The sequence below is a fragment of the Capricornis sumatraensis genome, chromosome 14, assembly GCF_032405125.1.
Source record: "Capricornis sumatraensis isolate serow.1 chromosome 14, serow.2, whole genome shotgun sequence".
Taxonomy (NCBI): Eukaryota; Metazoa; Chordata; class Mammalia; order Artiodactyla; family Bovidae; genus Capricornis; species Capricornis sumatraensis.
In genome coordinates this window covers 28,637,335-28,661,772 of record NC_091082.1, presented here as the reverse complement: position 1 = coordinate 28,661,772, position 24,438 = coordinate 28,637,335, and the positions used below count along the sequence as shown (strand labels likewise).

The window sequence follows — 24,438 nt, the reverse complement described above, 5'->3', positions numbered from 1 at the left end:
AAGTCGCTGGTGGTGCGGTAGTTGGAGTCTGTTCTCGGGCCTGAGCCTCGAGGCCAGGCTCTTGGGTGTCGTTAATGTTCGGGGCCGCCGGGCGCCAACCGATCGGAGCTCCAGCCGCCGGGAACAGCTGGTGAGGCTGGCCGCCCTGGGGATGGGCGATCCGGAAAGGGTGTGATGGCCGGGGGCCGCTGGACCTGGAATGGAAGGGGGAGGGAGTTGTGATGGATGATCTGAAGACCTTTAGGCCTTGCTCTCTTTTCGTTCCTGGGATGGACGCAGTTTAAGGAAGGCGTGGAAGTGTGTGCTAAAGATTTGCGAAGGAATACAGTCAATGCTTGCTGATTGCTTGTCTACTACGCCACAGTAATGTAGGAGGAAAGCTTTCTGTACGCCCGGAGCAATTCATTTCTTCGTTGACTGTTGACAAGACGAGGATTACAGAAGAATCTATCTTACTATAGGCATTATTTCCTCATTTTCCTTTTTAAATTTGCAAGATTGTGCCAGGTGTTTTCGAAGATCAATTCCCAGAAATCTAGACTTCTGGAAGTTTAGAAGTGGAGGAGACTGCCTTTCTACGCCCCCTCTTTTGGAGTAGGTGTAACCTACCAGTTTCTGTCCCTTGAACCTTCCATTCTAGTTCAAATGAGATGTGCATGGGATGTCCCCTGAGAACTTAAAATGTCAGGGTTAAATTTAGGGTTCGACTGCACTATTATACCGCTAAACCACTTTAGAATAATAAACTGCTTTGACTTGGCAAAGTTCTTTAACAAATTGCTACGTTTTATCCTTATGAAGGGCCTGTGATAGGAGATTATCACAGGCACAGAATGGTTAAGGGACTTGTTCAGTGTTGCCATGCAGGCTTTAGCCCTAGAGCTGGAAGTTGGGTTTTGGATTCCTAGTTGAAAACTATTTCTACTCCTGTTTTTCTCACAAGACGTTTTCCTCCAAGACAAGCAGTGAAACAAAATTTCCACTGACGTTCTCAAACCATAAAGTTGAACAACAGGTGAAATGCAGCTGAAATGTGTCAGTCCATTCCTAGATTCTGCAGCAAATGAGAATCTGAGGGATTCTAGTAGTTAGTGAGCTCCAAGAATTTCTTTTGCATCACCTATCATTGAATAAAGAATATCTTGCTTAGAATGTTTTGAATGAGATCAGATCGTTCTGTAGTTGATTTCATAACGAAAAGACTTGGTTATGCTCCTTTGACTTTTTTTTTAGTTGAAATATAGTTAATTTACAATATTGTATAAGTTTTAGGTGTTCAGCACTGTGATTCAGTATTTTTACAGATTGTACTTCATTAAACATTATTACAAAATAATGGAAATGGGGCAAATTAGGGGTATGAGATTGAGATACAAGCTACTATGTACACAGTAGATAAGCAACAAGGATACAAGGTATAGCACAGGAAATTATTATCTTGGTTATGCTCCTTTTTAATACATTTTCCTGTGAGAAAAATGAGGAGCACTTTTTTTATGAGCATTTTATTTTAATGGTAAAGTAATTGGCATAAAATAAAACGCATAGTTCTTAAGTGTTTAGTATTTTTAGTTTTGGCAGTTGTATATACTGTGTGACCACAACACAAAGCAAGATATAAGATGTTTCCATCATCCCAAGCACGAATCCCTCTCCAGATTACCTTTCTTAATGTTTCACCATTCAGCATCTTTTTAAGAAGGGGAGACAAAATCTGCCCTATAGATTGGTCTGCTCTTGCTGTAGTGATTACTGATTTGTAGGATAGATGACAATTTAATGGGAAAATATGACTGCTTAAACTCCTCGTCCTCCTCCTATCCAAATCATGGTTAGGTCCCCCTTTGTAAGGGAAGATCCTTTGGAGTGGGAAATGGCAACCCATTCCAGTATTTTTGCCTGGAAAATTCCATGGACAGAGGAGCCTGGGGGGCTATAGTCCCAAGGTGTCACCAAGAGTCAGACATGACTGAACACACACACACATCCTTTTTGTGATATAGAGAACTTTCTTTCAGTTCTCTATTTTACTTGAGATGAAATACATCCTTTCTTGTGGCATCAGAGTATAATATAGTGCCTAGCATGTTATTAGTGTTTTTGAATAAAATTCTTGAATTATGCCTGATTTGACAGAGTGAGTGTTCCAGAAATTTGGATCCTGTATTTTCTAGTTTATCTGTGCAACCATCTTGTTATTCAGACTTTCTTAATGGAATTTTCTTTTTCATTCATTCATCAGACATTGACTGTACTAAACATGTGAGTTTTGTCCCAATGACGACATCTCAGTGCCAGTCAGGATGCTACTTAGTTGGTGTAGTTAATTGATACCAGCTTTTGTGTATATATGTCATCTCATGTATTGGGTTGCCGAGAAGTTTGTTTGGGTATTTTTCTACAGTGTAATGAAAAACCTGGACAAACTTTTTGGGCAACCCAATAAATCTTTTGAAATAGGGGCTGTTATTCTTTGCATTTTAGAGATGGCAAGACAGGAGCAGGTATTGTTTAAATATTATTAACTTAGCCAAGCATCATATTTGCAGTATGATTCTAGTATATCTGGGCTTCCCTTGTGGCTCAGCTGGTAAAAAGAATCCGCCTACAATACAGGAGACCTGGGTTCGATCCCTGGGTTAGGAAGATTCCCTGGAGAAGGGACACTTCCAGTATATCTAAAAAAAAATTTCTTAGTTATCCTGCTGTACTGCCTGTGCGTCTGAATGAGATACCATATCACAAGGAATATATACACTGGAAAGGATATGCACAGGTTTGTTAACTAGGCCTGATACAGTTAACTCCCACCTTGCCTTCAACCTTTTCTCCAGTGTCTAGGTTAGTTTTTCAATTTTCAGGCACCATCTGCATAAGTGTAGAGGATTTCTCTCTTTCTTAATCTTTTGTTAAAAAGTAGAACTGATATTTTAGAAGTTAAAAGCCTAAGGAAGAAAAGCTTTATACAGTTAAAAAAAATCCTATGATTATTGTGTGTGTCAGGAAATATGTTTTTTGGACAAGTTGTTTTTATAAGTCTTGATAGTTCATATTTTTATAAAATCTTTATAGCTGAAAGTGTCTGTCTCCCCTTCCTGCCACCTCATATACATTTTTGAAAGTAGGGTCAAAGAGTGAAGTAAGTCAGAAAGAGAAAGACAGATGTTTTATATTAATGTACACATATGGAATCTAGAAAGATGGTATGATGAACGTATTTGCAGGGCAGCAGTGGAGACGCAGACATAGAGAACAGACTGTGGACACAGCGGGGAAGGAGAGGGCAGGATGAATTGAGAGAACAGCATGGAAACATACATTACTGTATATAAAATAGAGAGCTGGGAGGAGGTTGCTGTGTGACACAGGGAGCTCAACCCAGTGCTCTGGGATAGCCTGGAAGGGTGAGATGGAAAGGGAGGGAGGGGACATATGTATACCTGTTGCTGATTCATGTTGTTTTATGGCCGAAATCACAATATTGTAAAGCAATTATCCTCCAATAAAAAAAAGAGAAAGAAAGTAGGGTCTGAAAGTATCTCTTTGGGTACTTAAAATGTTAACCTGCCTTTTCAAAATTGATTTATTTAATGAACAAATCACATTTAGAATTTGACGTGCTGTTACTACTTTTTACTTTATTAGTAAATTTTATTTAAAAGTCAATTTTTGAGGGTTTTGGAAAGATTTTAAAGTTTGAATGCAACAAAAAAGTTAATTATTGATAATGGAACTATCAAATCATTATTGATGTATCAAGCTGCACTATCTATTTGTTTCACATTATGTGTCTTTGCTTTAAAAATAGCCATTACAAATAAACTATATTGATTCTGGACCTTTTATGCTATAATTTCATTTCTGTTTGGTATTTTCATTTTCTTTAGGTCTAGAAAACTGCATAGTGGAAACTTTAGGTCTGGAAAACTACTTTTCAATAACTTTTTTTTTATCTGACTGTTTGTTTTGGAGTCAGTTTCATACTCTTAGATTTGTCTGAATTAGTTTTCCATTTCAATTTGAAATCTGAATTGCCCAAATTTTCAGTGAAGTCATATTTTTCCTTTGTTATTTGCTCATTCATTTAGTCCTTGATTGATTTGTTCACCTAGGTGTTGTTTAGTTGCTCAGCCTTATCCGATTATTTGCAACCCCATGGACTGTAGCCTGCCAGACCCCTCTGTCCATGTGATATCCTACGCAAGAATTCTGGAGTGCGTTGCCATTTCCTCCTCCAGGGGATCTTCCCAACCCAGGAATCAAACCCAGGTCTCCTGGCGGATTCCTTACCTAGACTTTTTAATAAAACATCTGTCAAGCATTATTTTAGGTACTTGTAATTAATATTCAGTGGTCTCATTCTCATTCCTGTTCTAGGAATTCAGAATATGTTATATATTCAAAAGTATTGAGTAGTCACCATGTATGACCAATGCATGAGACTCATTTCCCAAATCCTAGAAGGTTGCCTGTTTATTATATGCTATGAACATTATTAATATATTATGAATGATTTTTTAGACTTTATTTTTGTTTTAGACTTTGACTTTCACTTAGGCAGTTTTTTATTCAACGGTTTATATCTCAAAAGTGAATACAGTGAAAGGAAAAAAGTTTGAATAACTCCTGAAGTCATTAAATGAAGAAAAAGAATCAAAAGAATGATCTTCAAATTTAAATAATGAAGGAGCGGTCTTATTAAATCACTGTTTGGAAAGTTGAGTTAGAAAATCACTATGTGAAAATAGAATTCGTTGTTTTTCTGAAGCCTTCCGTGTATGATCGGTTTTTTGTCTTGTTGGCAGTAGGGTAAGGAGGAAGGCAAGGTTTCTGAGGGTTCCCTTGTGACAGAAATGACAAAGTAGCAGCTGCCAGCAATGCCTCCAGTTGAGAGCAAGTCAGTAGAACTTTTGCTCCCATCATGGGAAATGAGTTTTTCTGTTTGATGGCAAATCTTGTGACTCTTTACTTGGAAGGATGATATCCTTACTTTTCTATTTTTTTTTTCTTGTATCTGTATATTATTAGGATAGGAATAGGTCAAACACACAGCATTACTTTTTTTACTAAGAGTTTTTTTTTTAATCAAAAATCTTTAAAGAAGTACATGAATTTCTTGAAATTCCATGCAAGATTTTTTCAAGTGTCTGTTATCTTCCCTCTCTCTATCATTCAGAGAGGTTCAAGAATTCAGAAAGGTTGACAGTCTTACCTTTTATTATGACATACTCAGTGTTCATAGTATAGTTTGTACCTTAAAAGAACAATGATTTGGTTTTTTCAGTAACAATTTCCTCATGTGTGTAGAGGTTGTTAAAAGATGAAATAACTGCTCTCACACTTAAGTACTCATTCTTATCCTCCAAGAATCCTTACAAGGTACGCATTATACACATTTTCATGATGAAGAAACAGAATCAAAAGATAAGTAATTTGTCCAAGGTCCTATAACTGATGAATGTAGTATAATTTAACTTCCAAATTCTTGCTTTGACTCTTAAAGCTCATGTTCTTTGCAGTTTTCTCCCAGCCGTTTTCTCCCTCTAGAGAATTCTATTCCATGTTTATTGTCTAGTGTCAATATAACATTATAATTAATTATTTGCCTGTTTCAAAATAAGGTAGATTCCTTCCACCCCATGCTACTTTTTTTAAAAAGAGAAAAGGTTTCTTATGATTAATGATTTTATACAAATAGGTCATGGAGAAGGAAATGGCAACCCACTCCAATGTTCTTGCATGGAAAATCCCATGGACAGAGGAGCCTAGTGGGCTACAGTCCACGGGTTCGCAAGTGTCAGAGACAACCTAGCAACTAAACCACCACCACCACCACATATAGGTCAAGGAATTTCTAAGTTAGCCCAAGTGTTTCCATTTAATGTTAGAATTACTGTTAATTTTTTGTCCTAAAATACATAAATAGAGAAAATTGAAGATATATCTCTTAATAGGTTACTAGACTGAGATTAAGACTTATTTTAACAAATAATATTACCTTTAAGGAAGGAAATCTATAAATCCCTATGAGCAGCAGAAATCTTAGTCAAACTTTAGATAATTCTTAGGAATCCTATTTTGTTAAATCAATCACAAAATTTAGCCCTTGATGTATGGACTTCCCAGGTGCCTCATTGGTAAAGAATCTGCCAAGCAATAGACGCAAGTTCAGTCCCTGGGTTGGGAAGATTCCCTGGAGAAAGGTATGGCTACCCATACCTTTATGGGTCCAGTATTCTTGCCTGGAAAATCCAACGGACAGAGAAGCCTGGCGGGATACAGTCCATGGGGTTGCACAGAGTTGGACACGACTGAGTGACTAACACATTCACTTGTGTTTTTTTCCATGCTATTTTTTTCTCTTCTGGGAATAGTAGTTATTGCTTAATACAAGCTTCCAAAAAGTAATAGCCATTGACAAAATAGTTGTTGGTTATTGAGGGGCATTTGTTTTCTGGGCTTTCTTGGTCTTCAACTCCTGCTGTTCTTTCCTGTACATTATTGACGCCCTTTGAGCCCCTTTGTTCATTTGTCAACTTGTCAGTTCTTCAAGGGCATAGGAGAGGTAATTTAGAACTAGGGCAGCTTCCTCACTTTTCTACCTTGAACCAAAAACAGTCGTAAAAACCCTTAAACTGAGTTGCAGGGTTTTCTACATTATCTGATCTTCCTCACTCCAGATCAGTGGTCCCCAAACTTCGGGGCACCAGTGACTGGTTTTGTGGAAGACAATTTTTCCATGGACTTGCGGAGGGAGGCCTAGGGGGAATTGTTTTGGAATGATTCAAGCACATTACATTTATTATGTACTTTATTTCTAACTTAATGCTGCCACTGATCTGACTGGAGGTACTGGTCCATGCCCAGAGGTTGAGGACCTTTGCTCTAGAACATATGTTTTTTTAGGAAGGCATTTTTCTGAATTAATTAGAACTTGGTGTTAAAGGAAACCAGTGAGAGCTATTGACTCATTTAGTGGATATTTAATGTTGCCTGGAGGTGGACAAACAAATAAGCAAACTTGACCTTTGGCCAAATATTCTTGTGTAGAACGGGCATATCAGATTCTGGATTGATTATACATTTTAGATTGCTCAGCATAATCTAATATGACCTGAAAAAACAAAATGCTTATCAAGTCATTTCCTCTGATAAAGTCCAACTTTATATAAGTAATGGGGCTGTAATTTTATTCTGTTCATTTGAACTAGCTGATTAGTGAGCTGTTCTCTTGGTCAGTATACTCAGTGCAAACGAAGCCCAAAAGATTTCATTTCCAGTGGGTCCCAAATGAAGAGAAATTTTATTGTAAATGTGAATACAAAACTTTCAAGTTAGCTAAGTGGTGATTCACTGGATTTTACTATAATTCAACCTTTAAAACTATGGTTGCTTAATGAACAGATTTTTGTACTGGAAAGTTCCATATTTCCAGTGTTCACCTCCATTAGGAAAGGACTTTTAAGAAAATATCTTTAGGATAGCATGTTTCAGGGCAGTGGTCTTTAATAACTGCCAAGGCAAAGGGAAGGAAGGGGCTACTGACCATGTGATGGTCTCTTATAATGACTTTTTCTGTGAAGCTGGTTGATGCCAGTTTTACCTGAGAGATGTGAGTGGAGCAGCTTGACCAACTGGAATAGTACTGGCTCATTTACGGAATTTTGATTGAGACTGACTTGCAAGACTGGTGAGTTGAAACTAAAGGGGGAAAGGTGATTTGAACTCTGAATGTCACTTAAATTTGTTTTTTCCATTTATTTATAAATCGTTGTTCTTTTTTTTTTTTTTCCTGAAAAGGTTTTTAAAGTAGTTTTAGTTGATTGGTGTTTGAACCACATGATGGAATACGTTAGATTCTTCTCGTTAAAATATTTTTTGAGTTTCTCCTGAGAAAATCAATATAAGATCAGATAAGATGGCACAATTTTAATAATGTTTTAAAGTGTGCTTTCATTTTTAGTAATACTGTTGGTTATATTTTGTTAAATTACGTTAAGAGTAGTACTAATGAATTAATTTAAATGAAATTAGTTGAATAGTATCAAAATTTCAGTGGATTAAGTCTCATGTGCTAATCTTTTTCTAATGTTAGGACCATTACATTTTCTCTGCCGAAGTAAAGCACTAAATTGTCACTTCCAAAATAACCTGCATTTTTAGTTGGAGGCTATATTCATGCATTGAGTTAGTTAATTTCATGTTACTATTTAGAACCAGTCTTTCACCCATGATAAGGAAACAATTTCTTTAAAAAGTAAGTTCCTCCAGAATCAGATGATACTGAGTCTTCTTTTAGACAAAGAATCTTTATTGTATGATATGTTACACTGGCTTGTTGTTTGATGTTCAGTCGCTTAGTTGTGTCTGACTCTTTGTAACCCCATGGACTGCACCACACCAGGCTTCCCTGTCCTTCACCGTCTCCCAGAGCTTGCTCAAACTCAGGCTCATTGAGTCAATGATGCCAATGGACCTCTCTTTAAGAATTTTCCAGTTTGTTGTGACACACACAGTCACGGGCTTTAGTGTAGTCAGTAATGAAGAAGTAGCTGTTTTTCTGGAATTCTCTTGCCAGCCAGATGTTCAAGCTGGATTTAGAAAAAGCAGAGGAACCAGAGATCAAATTGCCAGCATCCGTTGGACCATAGAAAAAGCAAGAGAATTCCAGAAAAACATCTACACTGGCTTACAGTGAGTTATTTTAAAGGATTGCAGTATTGTTTTCAAAGATAATAATTCTCAGACAACATTTCTTCCAAAGAAGTAATGTTAAAGGAAAAGAACAAAATACTCTTTGCAATAAAGGGAAAACAAAAAAGCAGTTATAAAAACATATAGGTATTGGAAAAAAGATCCATTTAGCTTATCAGGATAGTTGGAATTTTAGCCCTTGTATTGGCTTACTACTCGTTTCTCTGTGATGCATATTTCTCTTCACGTTCAGTGTTCTGAAACCCCAGTACTATACAGAACCTTTTTAAAGGAAAAAAGAAAAAAATGTTAGTGCCTGGAAAATCCCGTGGACAGAGGAGCCTGGTAGGCTGCAGTCCATGGGGTCACTAAGTCAGACACGACTGAGCGACTTCACTTTCACTGTTCACTTTCCTGCATTGGAGAAGGAAATGGCAACCCACTCCAGTGTTCTTGCCTGGAGAATCCCAGGGACGGGGGAGCCTGGTGGGCTGCCATCTATGGGGTCACACAGAGTCGGACACGACTGAAATAACTTAGCAGCAGCAGCAGCCTGCAGAATTCATTTAAAATTATTGTTGTTCTGTCCCTGGGTCATGTCTGACTCTTTGTGAGCCAATGAACTGCAGCACACCAGGCTTCCCTGTCATCCTCTACCTCCTGGAGTTTGCTCAAATTCATGTCCATTTAGTCGGCGATGCTATCTGACCATCTCATCCTTTGCCATCCCCTTCTCCTTTTGCCTTCAATCTTTGTCGGAATCAGTCTTTCCAATGAGTTGGCTCTTTGCATCAGGTGGCCAAATATTTATTTGAATCACCATGTCTTTGAAGTCTGTGTGTCTCTATAGACTTTTTGTTTACTCATTCAGAATGTCAAAGGAGACAGATACGGAAAATACAAACCCACATTAACTGGAAGACAATGTCCTGTTACTTAATTGCTTACAGAATGCATTTTACTGAGGTATCATTGATTCTTTGAATTCAACTCACTCTCTCCACCCTAATGCGCTGATTTAAGTCTGTCATCCCCTTTTTGTGTTCAGGAGAATATAATGCTTAACTGTGAGTCATCAGCTTTATATAGATACATATTAAATCTGTCCCTATAATAAATAGTATCTCCTGCTACTAAATCAGTCATAAACAAAAATGCAAACTGTATACTGAAATTATGGAGGTGTTCTTGCATATAGTTAGGTGAGCATTCAGGCTCTGGAACCAGATTGTCATAGTTTGAATCCTGCTTTTCCCACTTCCTGCATGTGTCACTTCGGGCCAGCTGCCTTAAATCTCTGTCTCTGAGTATTTCGTCTCCCACCTTATAGGGTTATTATGTGAAAATGAAATGAGGTCCAGTAAGTTGCCTACATATGAACAAGTTCATTTCTGAGAGTGTGTTCTTAAGTGAAACAGACTTAGCGTAGGTACCCAGCTAACCCAATCAGCTGTATGGTACTGTACTGTAATAGATTTCCAGTGCTTTTTACACAGATAATACACAAAAAACAAGACCTTTTAAAATCTTACAGTACAGTACCTTGAAAAGTACGCTAGTACCAGCTACATCACTGCTGCTTTTACACTGGCTTCTGAACATCGTGTGCTTAAAACGAAGATACTATAAAACACCATACAGTGATGTACACAAAAGCACAACTACTTGTAAAGGATGCACGCACATGGCAATGTATGCCAGACGTAAAGTAACTCGTGATTCGCCAGCCACGTGAACACTTTTGCATCTTTGAAAGTTTGCAACTTGAAGATTCGTATGTAGAAGACATACTGTGATGCATATGAAACACTTAGAAATGGGTCTGGCACATAATAAGTACTCAAGTTTTGGAAACCTTATATGTACCTCATATGGTAAGTGTTAAATCCAGTTGAATCACCTGTGTGTTCATTTTCAAGTTATTATTAAAAGGAAAAGACCAAGTTGAAAGGTGTTTAAGGGATCTTGTGAGAGCCTCAAATTATGGACTATGAAGACTATGTATAGACCATAGATCAGCAAAACTATCTGGCCATCACTTGGTTTTATAAATAAAATTTTATTAGTGCACAGTTATACCCATTCATTTCTGTATTCCTGATGATTGTTTTGGGCTTAGCATGGAAAAAGTTGAGTAGTTGTGATGGAGACCTAATGGCCTACAGAGCTAAAATGGTTTCTACTGGGTCCTTTATGAAAATGTGTCTTGCTCTTCTTGTTCAGTCGCTGAGTCGTTTCTGACTCTTTGCAACCCCATGAACTACAGCACGCCAAGCTTCCCTGTCCACTATCTTCTAGAGTTTGCTCAAATTCAAGTCCACTGAGTCAGTGATGCCATCTAACCATCTCATCTTTTCCTGCCCTCTTCACCTTTTGCCCTCAGTGTCAGGGTCTTTTCTAACAAGTCGGTTCTTCACATCGGGTGGCCAAAGTATTGGAGCTTCAGCTTCAGCATCAGTCCTTCCAATGAATATTCCGGACTGATTTCCTTTAGAATTGACTGGTTGGATCTCCTTGCTGTCCAGAGGACTCTCAAGAGTTTTCTCCAACACCACCGTTCAAAGCATCAATTCTTCGGTGCACAGTTTTCCTTATACTCCAACTCTCACATCCATATATGACTACTGGAAAAACATAGGTTTGACTACATAGACCTTTGTTGGCAAGGTGATGCTTTTTAATATGCTGTCTAGATTTGTCATAGCTTTCCTTCCAAGGAGCAAGCGTCTTTTAATTTCATGGCTGCAGTCACCATGCACAGTGATTTTGGAGCCCCCCAAAATAAAATCTGTCACTCCTTCTACTTTTTCCCTTTCTATTCGCCATGAAGTTCTGGGACTGGATGCCATGATCTTAGTATTTTGAATGTTGAGTTTTAAGGCAAGTTTTTCACTCTCTTCTTTCACCTTCATCAAGAGACTCTTTAGTTCCTCTTCACTTTCTGCCGTTAGAGTGGTAGCATCTGCATATCTGAGGTTGTTGATATTTGTCCCACAAAGCGGAAAGTGGAAAATAAGCCCACCCCTGCTATAGACTCCAGAAAGTCTATAAACCTCTATAATGGAGAATATTTTGATCCCAGGTGCTTCTAGAACTCAGTTTAAGAAATAATTGTTAATGATCTTCATAAGAAAGGTGCATATTTGAATTACCTCTAATGTTTCAAAGATAAAATCATGTGTCTGCATCCTGTATCTTACCAACTGACTCAGAATCTTTGAGAGTTGGGTTTGGAAAGGACTGATGTAATTTACAAGAGTTCCTAAAGAATACTGATGTTTATCCTTGCTGACTAGTGGATGATTTTCTCACATAGTTCAGTGTTTTGGTCTCTGCTTTTTAAGGCCTAAGCAACTGCTTCAGGTTGATTGTAAACAAATTATGGGCCATAGTAGACCAGTGGGGCTCCAGGTTAAACATGAACATAGTTTCTGCTTCACTGGGTTGTGAAATTAGCCAAGGGCTTCCCTAGTAGCTCAGCTGGTAAAGAATCCGCCTGCAATGCGGGAGACCTGGGTTCAATCCCTGTGTTGGGAAGATCTCCTGGAGAAGGGAACAGCTATCCACTCCAGTATTCTAGTCTGGAGAATTCCATGGACTGTATAGTCCATGGGGTCGCTAAATGTCGGACATGACTCAGCAACTTTCACTTCACTTCAAATATATGTCCTGTGTTTGGTTAAATTTTCTTTTCGCATGTATTACAAATCTTGAATGTACCTGCCTGCCTGTCTGCCTTGCATATCATGGCAGTGCCTGAGTAGAGCATGTGGTGAGTAGAGGATTGGTTTCCTTGTTTCCTTAGAAATTGGTGTGTGTGTGTGTGTGTGTGTGTGTGTGTGTGTGTGTGTGTGTGGTGGGGCAGCAGAGGATTGAGAAAGTTCTCTCTACTCTCACATCTGCTCTAGAAAAACTGGCACTAGGAGAAGGACAGCTGTAGACTAAAGTATGGAGATTTAAGGGGAAATAACTTTTCCATAATTGGACAATAAAAACGTAAAATTACTGAGTTCTTCCATTGTGGATATTATGCTTACTCTATCTTGAAGTAATTTCTATGTTTAATGAAAGAACTTATACAAGAAAAAGCTTTAAAATGAGTCAGAATATTTGGAACTATATTTTCTTGAATAGAAAAACTAAGTAGCTTTTTAATATTTCTTTGTAATAAATATTAATTCTAATCAGATTTAGTGTGAATTGTGGTTAACTCTGACTATTTAATTAATTTTTTTTTCTCTCCTTAAAAAAAATGTAGGCATTTCAGTCGAACCATGGAAGAACTGGTTCATGACCTTGTCTCAGCCTTGGAGGAGAGCTCAGAGCAAGCTCGAGGTGGATTTGCTGAAACGGGAGACCATTCTCGAAGTATCTCTTGCCCTCTGAAACGCCAGGCCAGGAAGCGGAGGGGGAGAAAACGGAGGTCGTATAATGTTCATCACCCATGGGAGACCGGTCACTGCTTAAGTGAAGGCTCTGATTCTAGTTTAGAAGAACCAAGCAAGGATTATAGAGAGAACCACAATAACAATAAAAAGGATCACAGTGACTCTGACGACCAAATGTTAGTGGCAAAGCGCAGGCCGGCCTCCAACTTGAATAATAATGTTCGAGGGAAAAGACCCCTCTGGCATGAGTCTGATTTTGCCGTGGACAGCCTTGGGAACAGGACTCTGCGCAGGAGGCGGAAGGTCAAGCGCATGGCCGTGGACCTCCCGCCGGAAAACCCCAACAAGCGGACAATGACCCAGCCCCTGGAAGGCTGCAGAGATCAGGACATGGACAATGACAACAGAGCTTACCAATATCAAGAGTTTTCCAAGAACAAAGTCAAAAAAAGAAAATTGAAAATAGTTAGACAGGGACCAAAAATCCAAGATGAAGGAGTAGTTTTAGAAAGTGAGGAAATAAGCCAGACCAATAAGGACAAAATGGAATATGAAGAGCAAAAAGTCTCAGATGAACTCATGAGTGAAAGGTGACTTTTCTATTCTCTAAATATATAAATATGTCTCCAGTGTTTGTGGTTGATTGTGTTTTGGATTTTAATTCTATTTGAAAGTGATTATAAGTTATAATAACGGTAGTGATACTACTGTTTAACCACAGTTGTGTTTACTTATAATTTATGATGTTTCACACAAAGCAAAATTGCTTGTTTGATTTATACAAAGTCTTTTGATTGTGTCCTGATGACTTAATTTTCAGCTACAGAGAGAAAAGGAAGTGGATTTTCAATGGGAAAGAATGCTTTTGAATAACAACACATTTATAACTCTTAGCATTGCATGTATGATTATTTATTTGTGTAATTACAGAGCTTTAGCCGTTGGTACTTTTTAGTGTCATTATCTGTTGGTGTATTCTAATTTCTGAGAACCAAACCTTGATACCACTTCACAGTGTGTGACTAGATATTTTAAGAAGTCTGTAGATTGCTAGGAATTCTGATCACTTATGAACTGTAAAACCCAATATATAGTCCAGAAACTCCTGACCTTGTTTTTAGACAAATGGGAGAAGGAGCGATCTTTTGGCAGTTAGTCTAATCAATCCATTCTAGAAAGCAGGTGTATCACAGTGAAGAATTGTTAAGGACTATTTTGACACCTTCAAAAGGTAAGTGATCACTTTTCTTTTACACAGAACTAATGTTACCTATAGGAATGAGAAAACAGTGACCCTGTTCATCCTTTTAAGTGTATCCTTAAAATCAAATGCAAAAGTATGATCAAGAAAAAATATTCTTTAAAAATGGTCTGGAAAGAGTATTTGATTTTTAGTTTGTAGGATTGGCATCATTTTAATAATGTGGAGTGTGAGCTATGGATCTGTCTATATATATATATGTATATAATTTTTTTCTCTCTTGTAACTGTGGTTACAGATCTGAGTAGGACCTAGTATAAGTTTGTAGAATGTACCTTTTATTAAAGGTGGTTTGCTATTTATGTAATTTTTCTAAAGAACTAAAAATTACTTAAATGTTTTAGGAAGATTGTGAAAACTTTATCTTACCTGCATTTCTTCCAAAAAAGTTGTCATTTTCTACTGGAATGAGAATTATTTGTATGCTAGTATTGGACCATTATGGCTGAGGACCATCCAGCTTGACTTGAAAGTAATTGTCTTGCTCAGTTGCTGGGAAAGAGGATATATGGCATTTGAGGTAAATCCTCAATTCTGGATTATTCCCAGGTTACCTGCTTTCTAGATTGATTGTGGAAGCCCCTCCTTCTATCGATGTCTGCCTTTTATTGACAGTATGCCCTGAACTAGAAATGAGATGAAACTCTTTTATTTCTTTTCATTGTAAAAAGTATCTGAGTATTATTAAGTTGTAATCAGGCTACCCAGCAGTCATGAGTCTAACTACGAGTTTCAAAAAAGGATATTTTCACTCCTGAGTAAATTATTATTTTTTCCTTGTATTTTAAACTTATACAACTATTTCTTACGGTCACTTAAGAATTAGGTATATGTTCCTTCTGTGGGAAGATTTATAGATAAGAATGGAAAACTCTTCTCTGTGTGTGTGATTTAGGCTTCCCTGGTGGCTCAGATGGTAAAGAATCTGCCTGCAGTGCCAGAGACTTGGGTTTGATCTCAGTTGGAAAGATCCCCTGGAGAAGGAAATGGGCAACCCACTCCAGTATTCTTGCCTGGGAAATCTCATAAACAGAGGACCCTGGTAGGCTACAGTCCTTGGGGTTGCAAATGACTTAACACACATTTGAATAACTACTGGGTACTGTTCACTCATCCCAAGACAAACCTGATTGTCTCCAGCCTCCTAATCTGGGATAGCCACACAAGCACATGGTGATAAAGAAACATGCTAAGCAGAAGGTACTGGTGATTGGAAGCCTCGTTCAGATATTGGAGGATTTAAGGCAGCTCATCCCAGGTAGACAGAATAGCTCATCCGGAGGCGTGGGCTGTGAGGCAAGTGTGATGTATGTGAGCAAGCGTATATAGTTCCTTATTACTCCAATAGGGAGTGGAATCAGAGGCTGTAGCAATAAGTGTGCTTTGGAGGCCTGTGAGCTCTGGTAGTTTGCATTTCGTCATATAAGTAATGAAAAATCAGTGAGGAATTTTTAGCATAATTATATTTACATTTGATCAAGATCCCTGATCTTGACCACAGTGTCTTGTTTGGTTTTGGCTGACCTTCAGACCATCCGTAAGAGGATGGTGATGTGCTCAGTCACTCAGTCGTGTCTGACTCTGCGAACCCATGGAATTAGCCCACCAGGCTCCTCTGTCCATGGGATTCTCCAGGCAAGAATACTGGGGTGGGTTGCCTTGCTCTTCTCCATGGGATCTTCCCAACCCAGGGATTGAACCCAGGTCTTCCGCATTGCAGGCAGATTCTTGACCATCTGAGCCACCAGGGAAAATCATGGATATGATAGCAGAGGAATAAAACTGTGGGAGCAATTTTAAGAGTTGGAATCAGTAGAAGGTTGGCTGACTGTACTTTGGGGCAGATCAGTGAGAAAGACAACTCTCAGATGATGCTCAGGTTATCAAGAATGGAAAATATAGGCAATGAGCAGACTGGGACAGGATTTTAGAGTTGGTGTACATGTATTAATTCAATAAGCGTTCATAAGTCTGTTCTCTAAATACTGTGCTATAAAAGTCATACTAAAAAATAAGGTGGGAAGAGGTATCTTTGGAAATGAGCCATAATGACTGTCAACTGTTGAAAATGAAAAATGCCTTCTACTGAGGTTCTTTTTCTGATTTGTTAAGCACACTAACAGCCACGTGATGTGAACACTACTAAATATCAGGTGGATGAAATGTAAATAAGAAAACATGTTGTTGAAAACCCAGGGAAAAACATCTCAAAGCAGGACAAGGATCGTTAAGGACTAATTGGTGGTCTTAGGGAATTCTGATTTTCTTATATGTTTAAGAAGAGCTCCAGGCCGAGAATAAAGAGACAAGGATACTGCTTGGAGAAGGAACATAAGGATCAGAGATGGGATGGAAAGAATCTAGGTGAGGCCCTATCCATGGAAAGCCTTGAAACCTGCATTTAATCCAGTAAATGTGAGGAAGTAATTTAAGAATTTTAGTAGAATACTTTCTGTTTTACATAGACATGTACATACACGTACATACATGTACCAGTGTGTTTTATAAACTTACTTTAGGCTAGGTCTAGATTTACGGAAAGGTTGCAGAGATAGTACAGAAAGTGTAGTCTGTACACCCTGTTCCCTCGCATCCCACGCCCACTTCCTCCTGTTGTTGGTGTCATCCGTTTACTTTGATATTAATGCATTTGTCAGAACTAATGAGCCCATGTTGACATATTATCGAAAGTCAGTACTTTATTAGAATTTCTTTGGTTTTTATTTACTGCCCTTTTTCTGCTCCAGGATCCTGTCCAGGATATTATAATATTAGTCAACCAGTTGTGTTTTGAAAAGATGTGCCTGGCTATCTGTAGGATAGATTAGAGGGGCTAAATCTGAATTTCGAGAGATTGGAAAACCATTGTACAAAAAGAAAAGCATATAGGTTCACACTCCTTTATCTGTAAATCTAAATTCAGAAAGCTGTGAAAAACTAATGAGTTTGTGGCCAGACCTAACTTGACTTGTATTTAATGTGGATATTCCTTCATTTAATTGAAAAATATATTAGTATCTTTGATTACGAAGTGCTATCCCAGATCTGTTAGGCATTTTAGAATGAACCTTTCTAAAAGTGTAAAAAGTATGAATTTTGAATAATTTTGCCTCGAGGGTTTCAGAAAAAGAATTTAACCCAAGGTATGTATGATAAGATCCTTTATAAGTGTTTGTATTGATGGGGGAAGACAAGAAAGCACTGCTCAGTCACAGAAGAAAAAAAAAAATCTATAGTAACTTGAGCAACTAAATAGCAGAAAGATAATGTTTCTGAAGTGTTTTGAATACTCTTAATATCACTATGTATAGAAGAACATACCTGATTGTAAACAAGAAAATAAGTATGGATGTGATGCTTTTAGAAAGTATTCGTTTCATTAACACATGTGCAGTATAGTTTCATACATTCACTTAATTTGAAGAAAGTTAAAGAAAAAGGCAGAGAAGGCAATGGCACCCCACTCCAGTACTCTTGCCTGGAAAATCCCATGGACGGAGGAGCCTGGTGGGCTGCAGTCCATGGGGTCGCTAAGAGTCAGACACGACTGAGCGACTTTACTTTCACTTTTTGCTTTCCTGCATTGGAGAAGGAAATGGCAACCCACTCCAGTGTTCTTGCCTGGAGAATTCCAGGGACGGGGGAGCCTAGTAGGCTGCCGTCTATGGGGTCGCACAGAGTCAGACACGGCTGAAGTGACTTAGCAGCAGCAGCAGCAGCAAAGAAAAAGGTACTAAATCAGAGGTCCTTAGAAGAATATGCCACCTAAATTCTTAACCTTTTTGTTCATATTTATTTTTTAAAAAATCAAACAAAAACTGAAATATTTTATATTCAGAATTTAGAATTTCACTTGTAATTTTAATCCTGAACTCTCAATTGAAATATTTTAAAACAGATTAAGATGATTTTTTTAACTAAGATTACAGAGTTCTTCCTGTTGATGTAAAGACATTATAATTTAAAAAGCACTTGGGGTGAATTCCTGATTGGTTAGAATTAAAAATTACAGTAAAAAGAGAGTACATGAGAATTTAAGAACATCACTCAATATTCTTTAAAGACTAAACCCCTTATCATCTGACCTTGTCCTTGTGATTTTTTAAAACTAACTAGATTCTCATATTGGAGAAGGCAATGGCAACCCACTCCAATACTCTTGCCTGGAAAATCCCATGGACGGAGGAGCCTGGTAGGCTGCAGACCATGGGTTCTCTAAGACTCGGCCACGACTGAGCGACTTCTCTTTCACTTTTCACTTTCCTGCATTGGAGAAGGAAATGGCAACCCACTCCAGCGTTCTTGCCTGGAGAATCCCAGGGACGGGGGAGCCTGGTGGGCTTCCATCTGTGGGGTCGCACAGAGTCGGACACTACTGAAGTTACTTTGCAGCAGCAGCAGATTCTCATATAAGCATTGTTTAATTCATGTCAGTGGAGTATTTCCTGATTTTTCATTTATATGTTAAGTTTGACTCTATCATACGCTCCAACTCTGTTGAAGTAATGAGAACCTGTTATTTTTTTATCCTTCCTCCTTAATAATTGTCAGTATTCATTTTCTCTTCACAAAGACCTTAGCTTTGATTTAATGGATTGTTACCATTGTAAACTTTTTTCCTCCTTGCCAAATAATAGAGTTGTTGGGAATTCCTAAGTAATGTCTTTCAGGAATATTTGCAAATGTGGTTATGAAAAGTAATTCCATCCCAGGCCCTTGTGTTTATTTCATGTACTGAAGAAAGGCTGAGCTTGCTTTTGACTGAGACTTCCCCATTTTATTGAGCAGTGTTGTTCAGGGCTCAAAGCTGAATTGTGTGGAATAAGAAAGGAGCAGTAAGCATTTGATGAAAGCAGATAATAAAATGCATCAATTGTGTCAGCACCTCATAGCAGTCACATCTGGCTTGCTGTCAGAGTCCCATTAGATTCCTGTGGTTTTATGTGCCAAAAATAATATGCTCTGTAGTTAATGGAACTGGGATGTTTGCAGTTTGATTAAAAAAAATCATCTTATTTTCTTGCAGATCTTTGTCAAGCTTAAGTTCCATCTCTGAGCTGCCATGTCTCTTTAAAATTTGATGACTGAGAGATCAATTGTTCTTTTGATCTGTTTTTTTCTTTTCCCTTATTTTAGTGATTCCAGCAGTCTCAGCAGCACTGATGCTGGTTTGTTTACCAATGATGAGGGAAGACAAGGTACCGAAATGCTATTTTTTTTCTTGCTTTGGGAAAAATGCCTTTATTTTAAAGTTATGCTTATTACTAGTTATTTCATAAGTTGATGACTTCAATCCATTTACTTTTGTGCAATCCACACACTACTTAGCGGACTGGGGATTTAGTTCCTTTCCATGCTATGTCTTCATAACCTAAAGTAATTGATTATCTCCAAAAGCTAGTCTGGGGAGCTAATAATGTTAAGGAAGGATTATCTTCCTTGAGAAAGCTTTACATACCTCAGTCTTTTCAATTTTGTCTCTTAGCAAGTTCACAAGACCCTGGTTCTCATTCTCCACCTGATTCCATATGTATTTGATTATGTTTAAGCATTAATAAAAGTGGATTTGCAAGTCATTTTTCATTTTTATTCAGCTGTGACATTTATTCATCCTATCCAGTTTGTAAGTAATTAGACCATTTTCATGAATTCAATATTGTACACTGTTAAACAGTAGTCTTGCAAGTTACATCTTTCCCATCTTTGAAATTTCCTGGAGTTTTTCATAGTTCAACATGGCATTATTTTGAAACCACCTGCTCTGGTAAAAATTATGAAAACCTTAATAAGGGAACAGGAGACATACATATAAATCCGAGTGTTTTCTTCCTTTCTGGAGATGTTTAGAGGAAAGCAGTAATGTCTAAGGGGAGAAAAAACCCACAAAATTTATTTTTTAAAAGTCTGAATAGTTTAATGATGTTATGAAACAAAGAATAAAATAATAGATGCCCCATAGTCGTCTTTCTTAGTCTTTTCCTCCTCTTGGCAATGCAGATTAAGTAAATTAAATTATTACTCCTTTCTGCTTACTTATAAGCCATTTGTCCCCGATAAGTAGATACATAACTGTTTTCAAGACCATAGACTTCGCAGAAACATATTAGAACCTTAGGGCTGAGAGTAAGCTTCACTACCTCAATATATATGAATTTTTGTTAAAATACCTATGTCTACTCGAAGTTATATTATACACATTGGTTTTGGCAATGAAATGAAATGGGAAAACTTTTTTTAAAAGGACTCTGACAAGCCTCTCAGTCTTTGAGAAGATTGAATGGCTTTGAATAATCTGCTAGAATTTATTGTGAGCCTCCTATGTTTCACATTACTAAGTGTGTTTTTTTTTTTTTACATTTATTTTACTTTAAGTTCTTATTTTATTCTGAAAACAACCCTACAAGGTCCCCTCCGCACTTCTTTTGCTTTTAGACAATGAAACTCAGCCTAATACATTTGAAGTAATTTTCCCAGTGTCACAAAACTGTGGAATTCTATTTGGTCTCTCTGACTTTAGAATCCAAGTTCTTAATCTCTAGCTATTTGATTTCTTTATTAAGAACAAAGTGCATCACATCAAAAATAACATAACCCCATTTTTCTATGACAATGTTGTCTAATTGGAATTAAGATTTAGGGCAGATGGTTTTAAGTGATGCCCTATTTGTTATGTTTTTACCTGATCTGTGAACTTTTAGTATAACTCTCAATGAAAGTACCAATGTATATGTGCTTTGGATTGTGCTTGCTTTTTAAAAAATATTTTCTATGAAATCCTCAATTGAAATAAACAGGTGACTTTGATTTCCCAAGTTTTTTATATTTTTCATTACTTCATAATTTGAAATACAGCATTTCCCATAAAATCATTTTCAGTTAAAGTTTAAGGGCATTTTTATGTTTAAAAACATTTGTAGTAAGAGATTTTGGAAATCAGAAATGTTCTGTAAAGGGAAAAATTTTACAGCAGTTACGATGACCCTCTTAGGATCTGGAATGAGTAGCTTTTCTAAGAATCATGAAGACCAATGAATCTCAGATCTTATTCAAAGTGCTGTTTGTCTCTTATTTTTAAAACCATCTGCTTTCTCTCTCTTTTTTCTTTTTTTGACTGCTTATACATCTTTTTATTATTTCTTTGAAAAAAATCACAAAATGCTACCAACTGACACAGAGGGCATATTTTTCATGCTGAATTTTAAATTGATCATTACTCCATGATTACACTCAAGGGTGGTCCCAAAAGTCAGACTTACTATGAATAGTGTTCTGTTTTAAAAATACTTTGCTTGTAGTAGTTCAGTGTAGTTTCTCTGTGAACTCTGTGGTGTTGTCACTTTTCATTTAAAATCAACTTTTTCACAACTATTTCTTAATGAACGTAATCAGATTAATTTCATTTAGTCACATCTGTTCATGATTGTTTCCCCTTTTACACTCCATACAAATCATGAAATTAAGCTAATTATATACCATTATCAGCTGCAAAGAACAGGTTCTACAATTTTATACCTTTTAATTCCTGGCAGGAGATTAAGACTTGTTTTTCCTTAATATGGAAGGAGTAGTAACTTAAATGGATTTCCCTACAGTTTTTGCCAAAGAATTAACCAGTGTATTGTTGTTTTCACATTTTTAAACTGGTTCTGAAACATAATGTTTTATATTCTTGATGGAAATTCTTATTATAATGTTAAAGAAATGTTTAAATGAAATTGTCATACAGAATAAAAAGTCTTCTTTATATAGATGATTGCCAGATGAAATACAGGATCCTCAGTTAAATTTGAATTTTAGATAAGTAATTACTTTTCAGTATAAGTATGCCCCATTTTGTATTTGGGCTTTTTTCCTGTGGCTCAGTGGTAAAGAATCTGTCTGCCAATCTGCCTGCCAGTCGAGACACAAGAGTTCAATTCCTGGGTCAGTAAGATCCCCTGGAGGAGGGCCAGGTAACCCACTCCAGTATTCTTGCCTGGAGAATCCTATGGACAGAGGAGCTTGGCAGCCTATACAGTCTATGGGGTTACAAAGAGTTGGACACGACTGAGTGACCGAGCACATTTTGTATTTGGACGTATATTAAAAATTTTATGTAACCACTATATATTTATAGTAAAAATAAATATTTTTCAGAACCATTTATCTGAAATTCTGGTTTAGTTACTGTCTCTTATTTTTTAAATCTAAATCTGACAACTCTGTTTCTTGGGATGATAAAACTGAATCTTTGGGGGATTTCTTGTATTTGCACAGGTGATGATGAGCAGAGCGACTGGTTCTACGAAAAGGAATCAGGGGGAGCTTGTGGCATCACTGGAGTCATTCCATGGTGGGAAAAGGAAGATCCTACTGATCTAGACAAAAACTTACCCGATCCCGTCTTTGAAAGTATCCTAACGGGTTCTTTCCCCCTTATGTCACATCCGGGAAGAAGAGGTCAGTAGCACTGCCTGACTGGTGGAGAAGAGGGGGTCTGTAGTCAGCTAGGAATAGTCATGACAGAGGAGATGCCCAATAGAAGTGAAAGACTAGACCCAAGATGCTTCGAAGAAACATGGTAACCAGTAATTCAGCTCCCATACTTCTCCGCTTTTATTAAAAAGCTTAACTTGCTTTCTTGCTAGGCCCATGGTAAAAATGTTGAAATGATAGATAAATTGGGAGGAAAGAGAAGCCCTGGATAATACACTGACAGTTAAGTAATTGATTGTCATGTACCGGCTACCTTAGAACCCTACTAGGCATTGCTTTGGATCTTTTAAGTGTGAATTTCACATTTTCCTCACTACTGTTCAATATATTTCCCCCTCCAACTGACTCTGATTTCTGAATTGATAGGATCTTATTCTCTGTTCCAGTGATCATAGACTCTCCTTCAACTGAGGACTTTGATTTTCTAGGTTTCCAAGCCAGACTGAGTCGCCTTCATGGAATGCCTTCCAAGAATATTAAAAAATCGGGAGGGACCCCACCTTCAATGGTAGGCATGCTTTCTTGTTTATTTGTCATGTTTGGAAATGTATCCATTTCTGTGGAATAAAAAGCCACATCCTCATCCTTTATTCATATTCTAATGTTATACTTAAAAATAATCCATTTTTTTGTAGGCTACAAACTGGACCAGTGAGATTCCCCTATAAACCAAATCTTCTAATGCTAATAAATTAGTTACGTTTTGAACATCTGGGGAATGACTTTCGAGGGAACCTGGCTCCTGTCCTCTTCCCCTGGAGGAATATCACTGAAGTGAGAGCCTCTTTCATGAAAGGATGGGGCTGTTTTTGCTGGAGGACTGGTATTCTTCCTTTAGTCAGAAGTGAACCTGATGGGCGAGGCTCTTAGGGATCTAGGTTGGCCCAGGGTGGGTAGAAACTACTGTAAATTTTATATATTTTTCTCTTTTATGATTTTTTTTACATTGAAACCATATATGTATCACTTGCTTTGCCAAATTGCTCAAAGCTAGAGAATTAAAAACTTCCAGATTTCACATCAGTATTCCTTAATGTTTATATTGTGACTGGATAAGAACTCATTTTTACATATATGACTGTTGTAATTTAAAAACATGATGCATTGACGTTTATGGTTCATTTTTAGAGAAATCGTACACAGCCAACATTATTTAAAGTATTTGAATTTTACTCAGGGTATTATAATAAGGGCTAAGATGAGTCATAGGTAAGGGTGATAATCTACTAGAGTTTGTATTTTGTTCACGTTTGCTTTCTACTTGGATAATCTGCTCTGTATTGAAAAACCATTGTATTTTATAGTATAGTTTTTATTGTACTTGGAAAAAAATCATCTTTAGTTTTAAACTAGTCACGGTGATACCTATTCTGTGCTAGTGGAATCATTTACTCTTACCTTTTAAACTATCTCCTCTGTCTGATACCTGAAACCCGTTAAAATGATCATTTTGGCTTAGACCATATTGAAATCATGTGAAAGCTGGTATTGCAACAATACTGTATGACTGAATCATATTGTCATGTTTAAAAGTGAGACCTGCTTACACATCCTTAGAATGGAAAATATGAGTGTCACTGTGAGCATCAAAGATACTTGCTTGCTCTCATTTTTACCAAG

General features: G+C 37.4%; 1 protein-coding gene across 1 annotated transcript; it reads left to right on the top strand.

The window, feature by feature from the left end:
- Positions 1-23: 23 nt before the first annotated feature.
- GPATCH2 (G-patch domain containing 2) lies at positions 24-23,486 on the top strand. Its single transcript, XM_068986368.1, has 6 exons — positions 24-130; positions 12,953-13,672; positions 19,480-19,541; positions 22,600-22,782; positions 23,247-23,326; positions 23,454-23,486. The coding sequence occupies exons 1-6, from the start codon at positions 75-77 to the stop codon at positions 23,484-23,486; spliced, it is 1,134 nt and encodes a 377-aa protein (XP_068842469.1). The 5' UTR covers positions 24-74.
- The last annotated feature ends 952 nt before the right edge of the window (positions 23,487-24,438 follow it).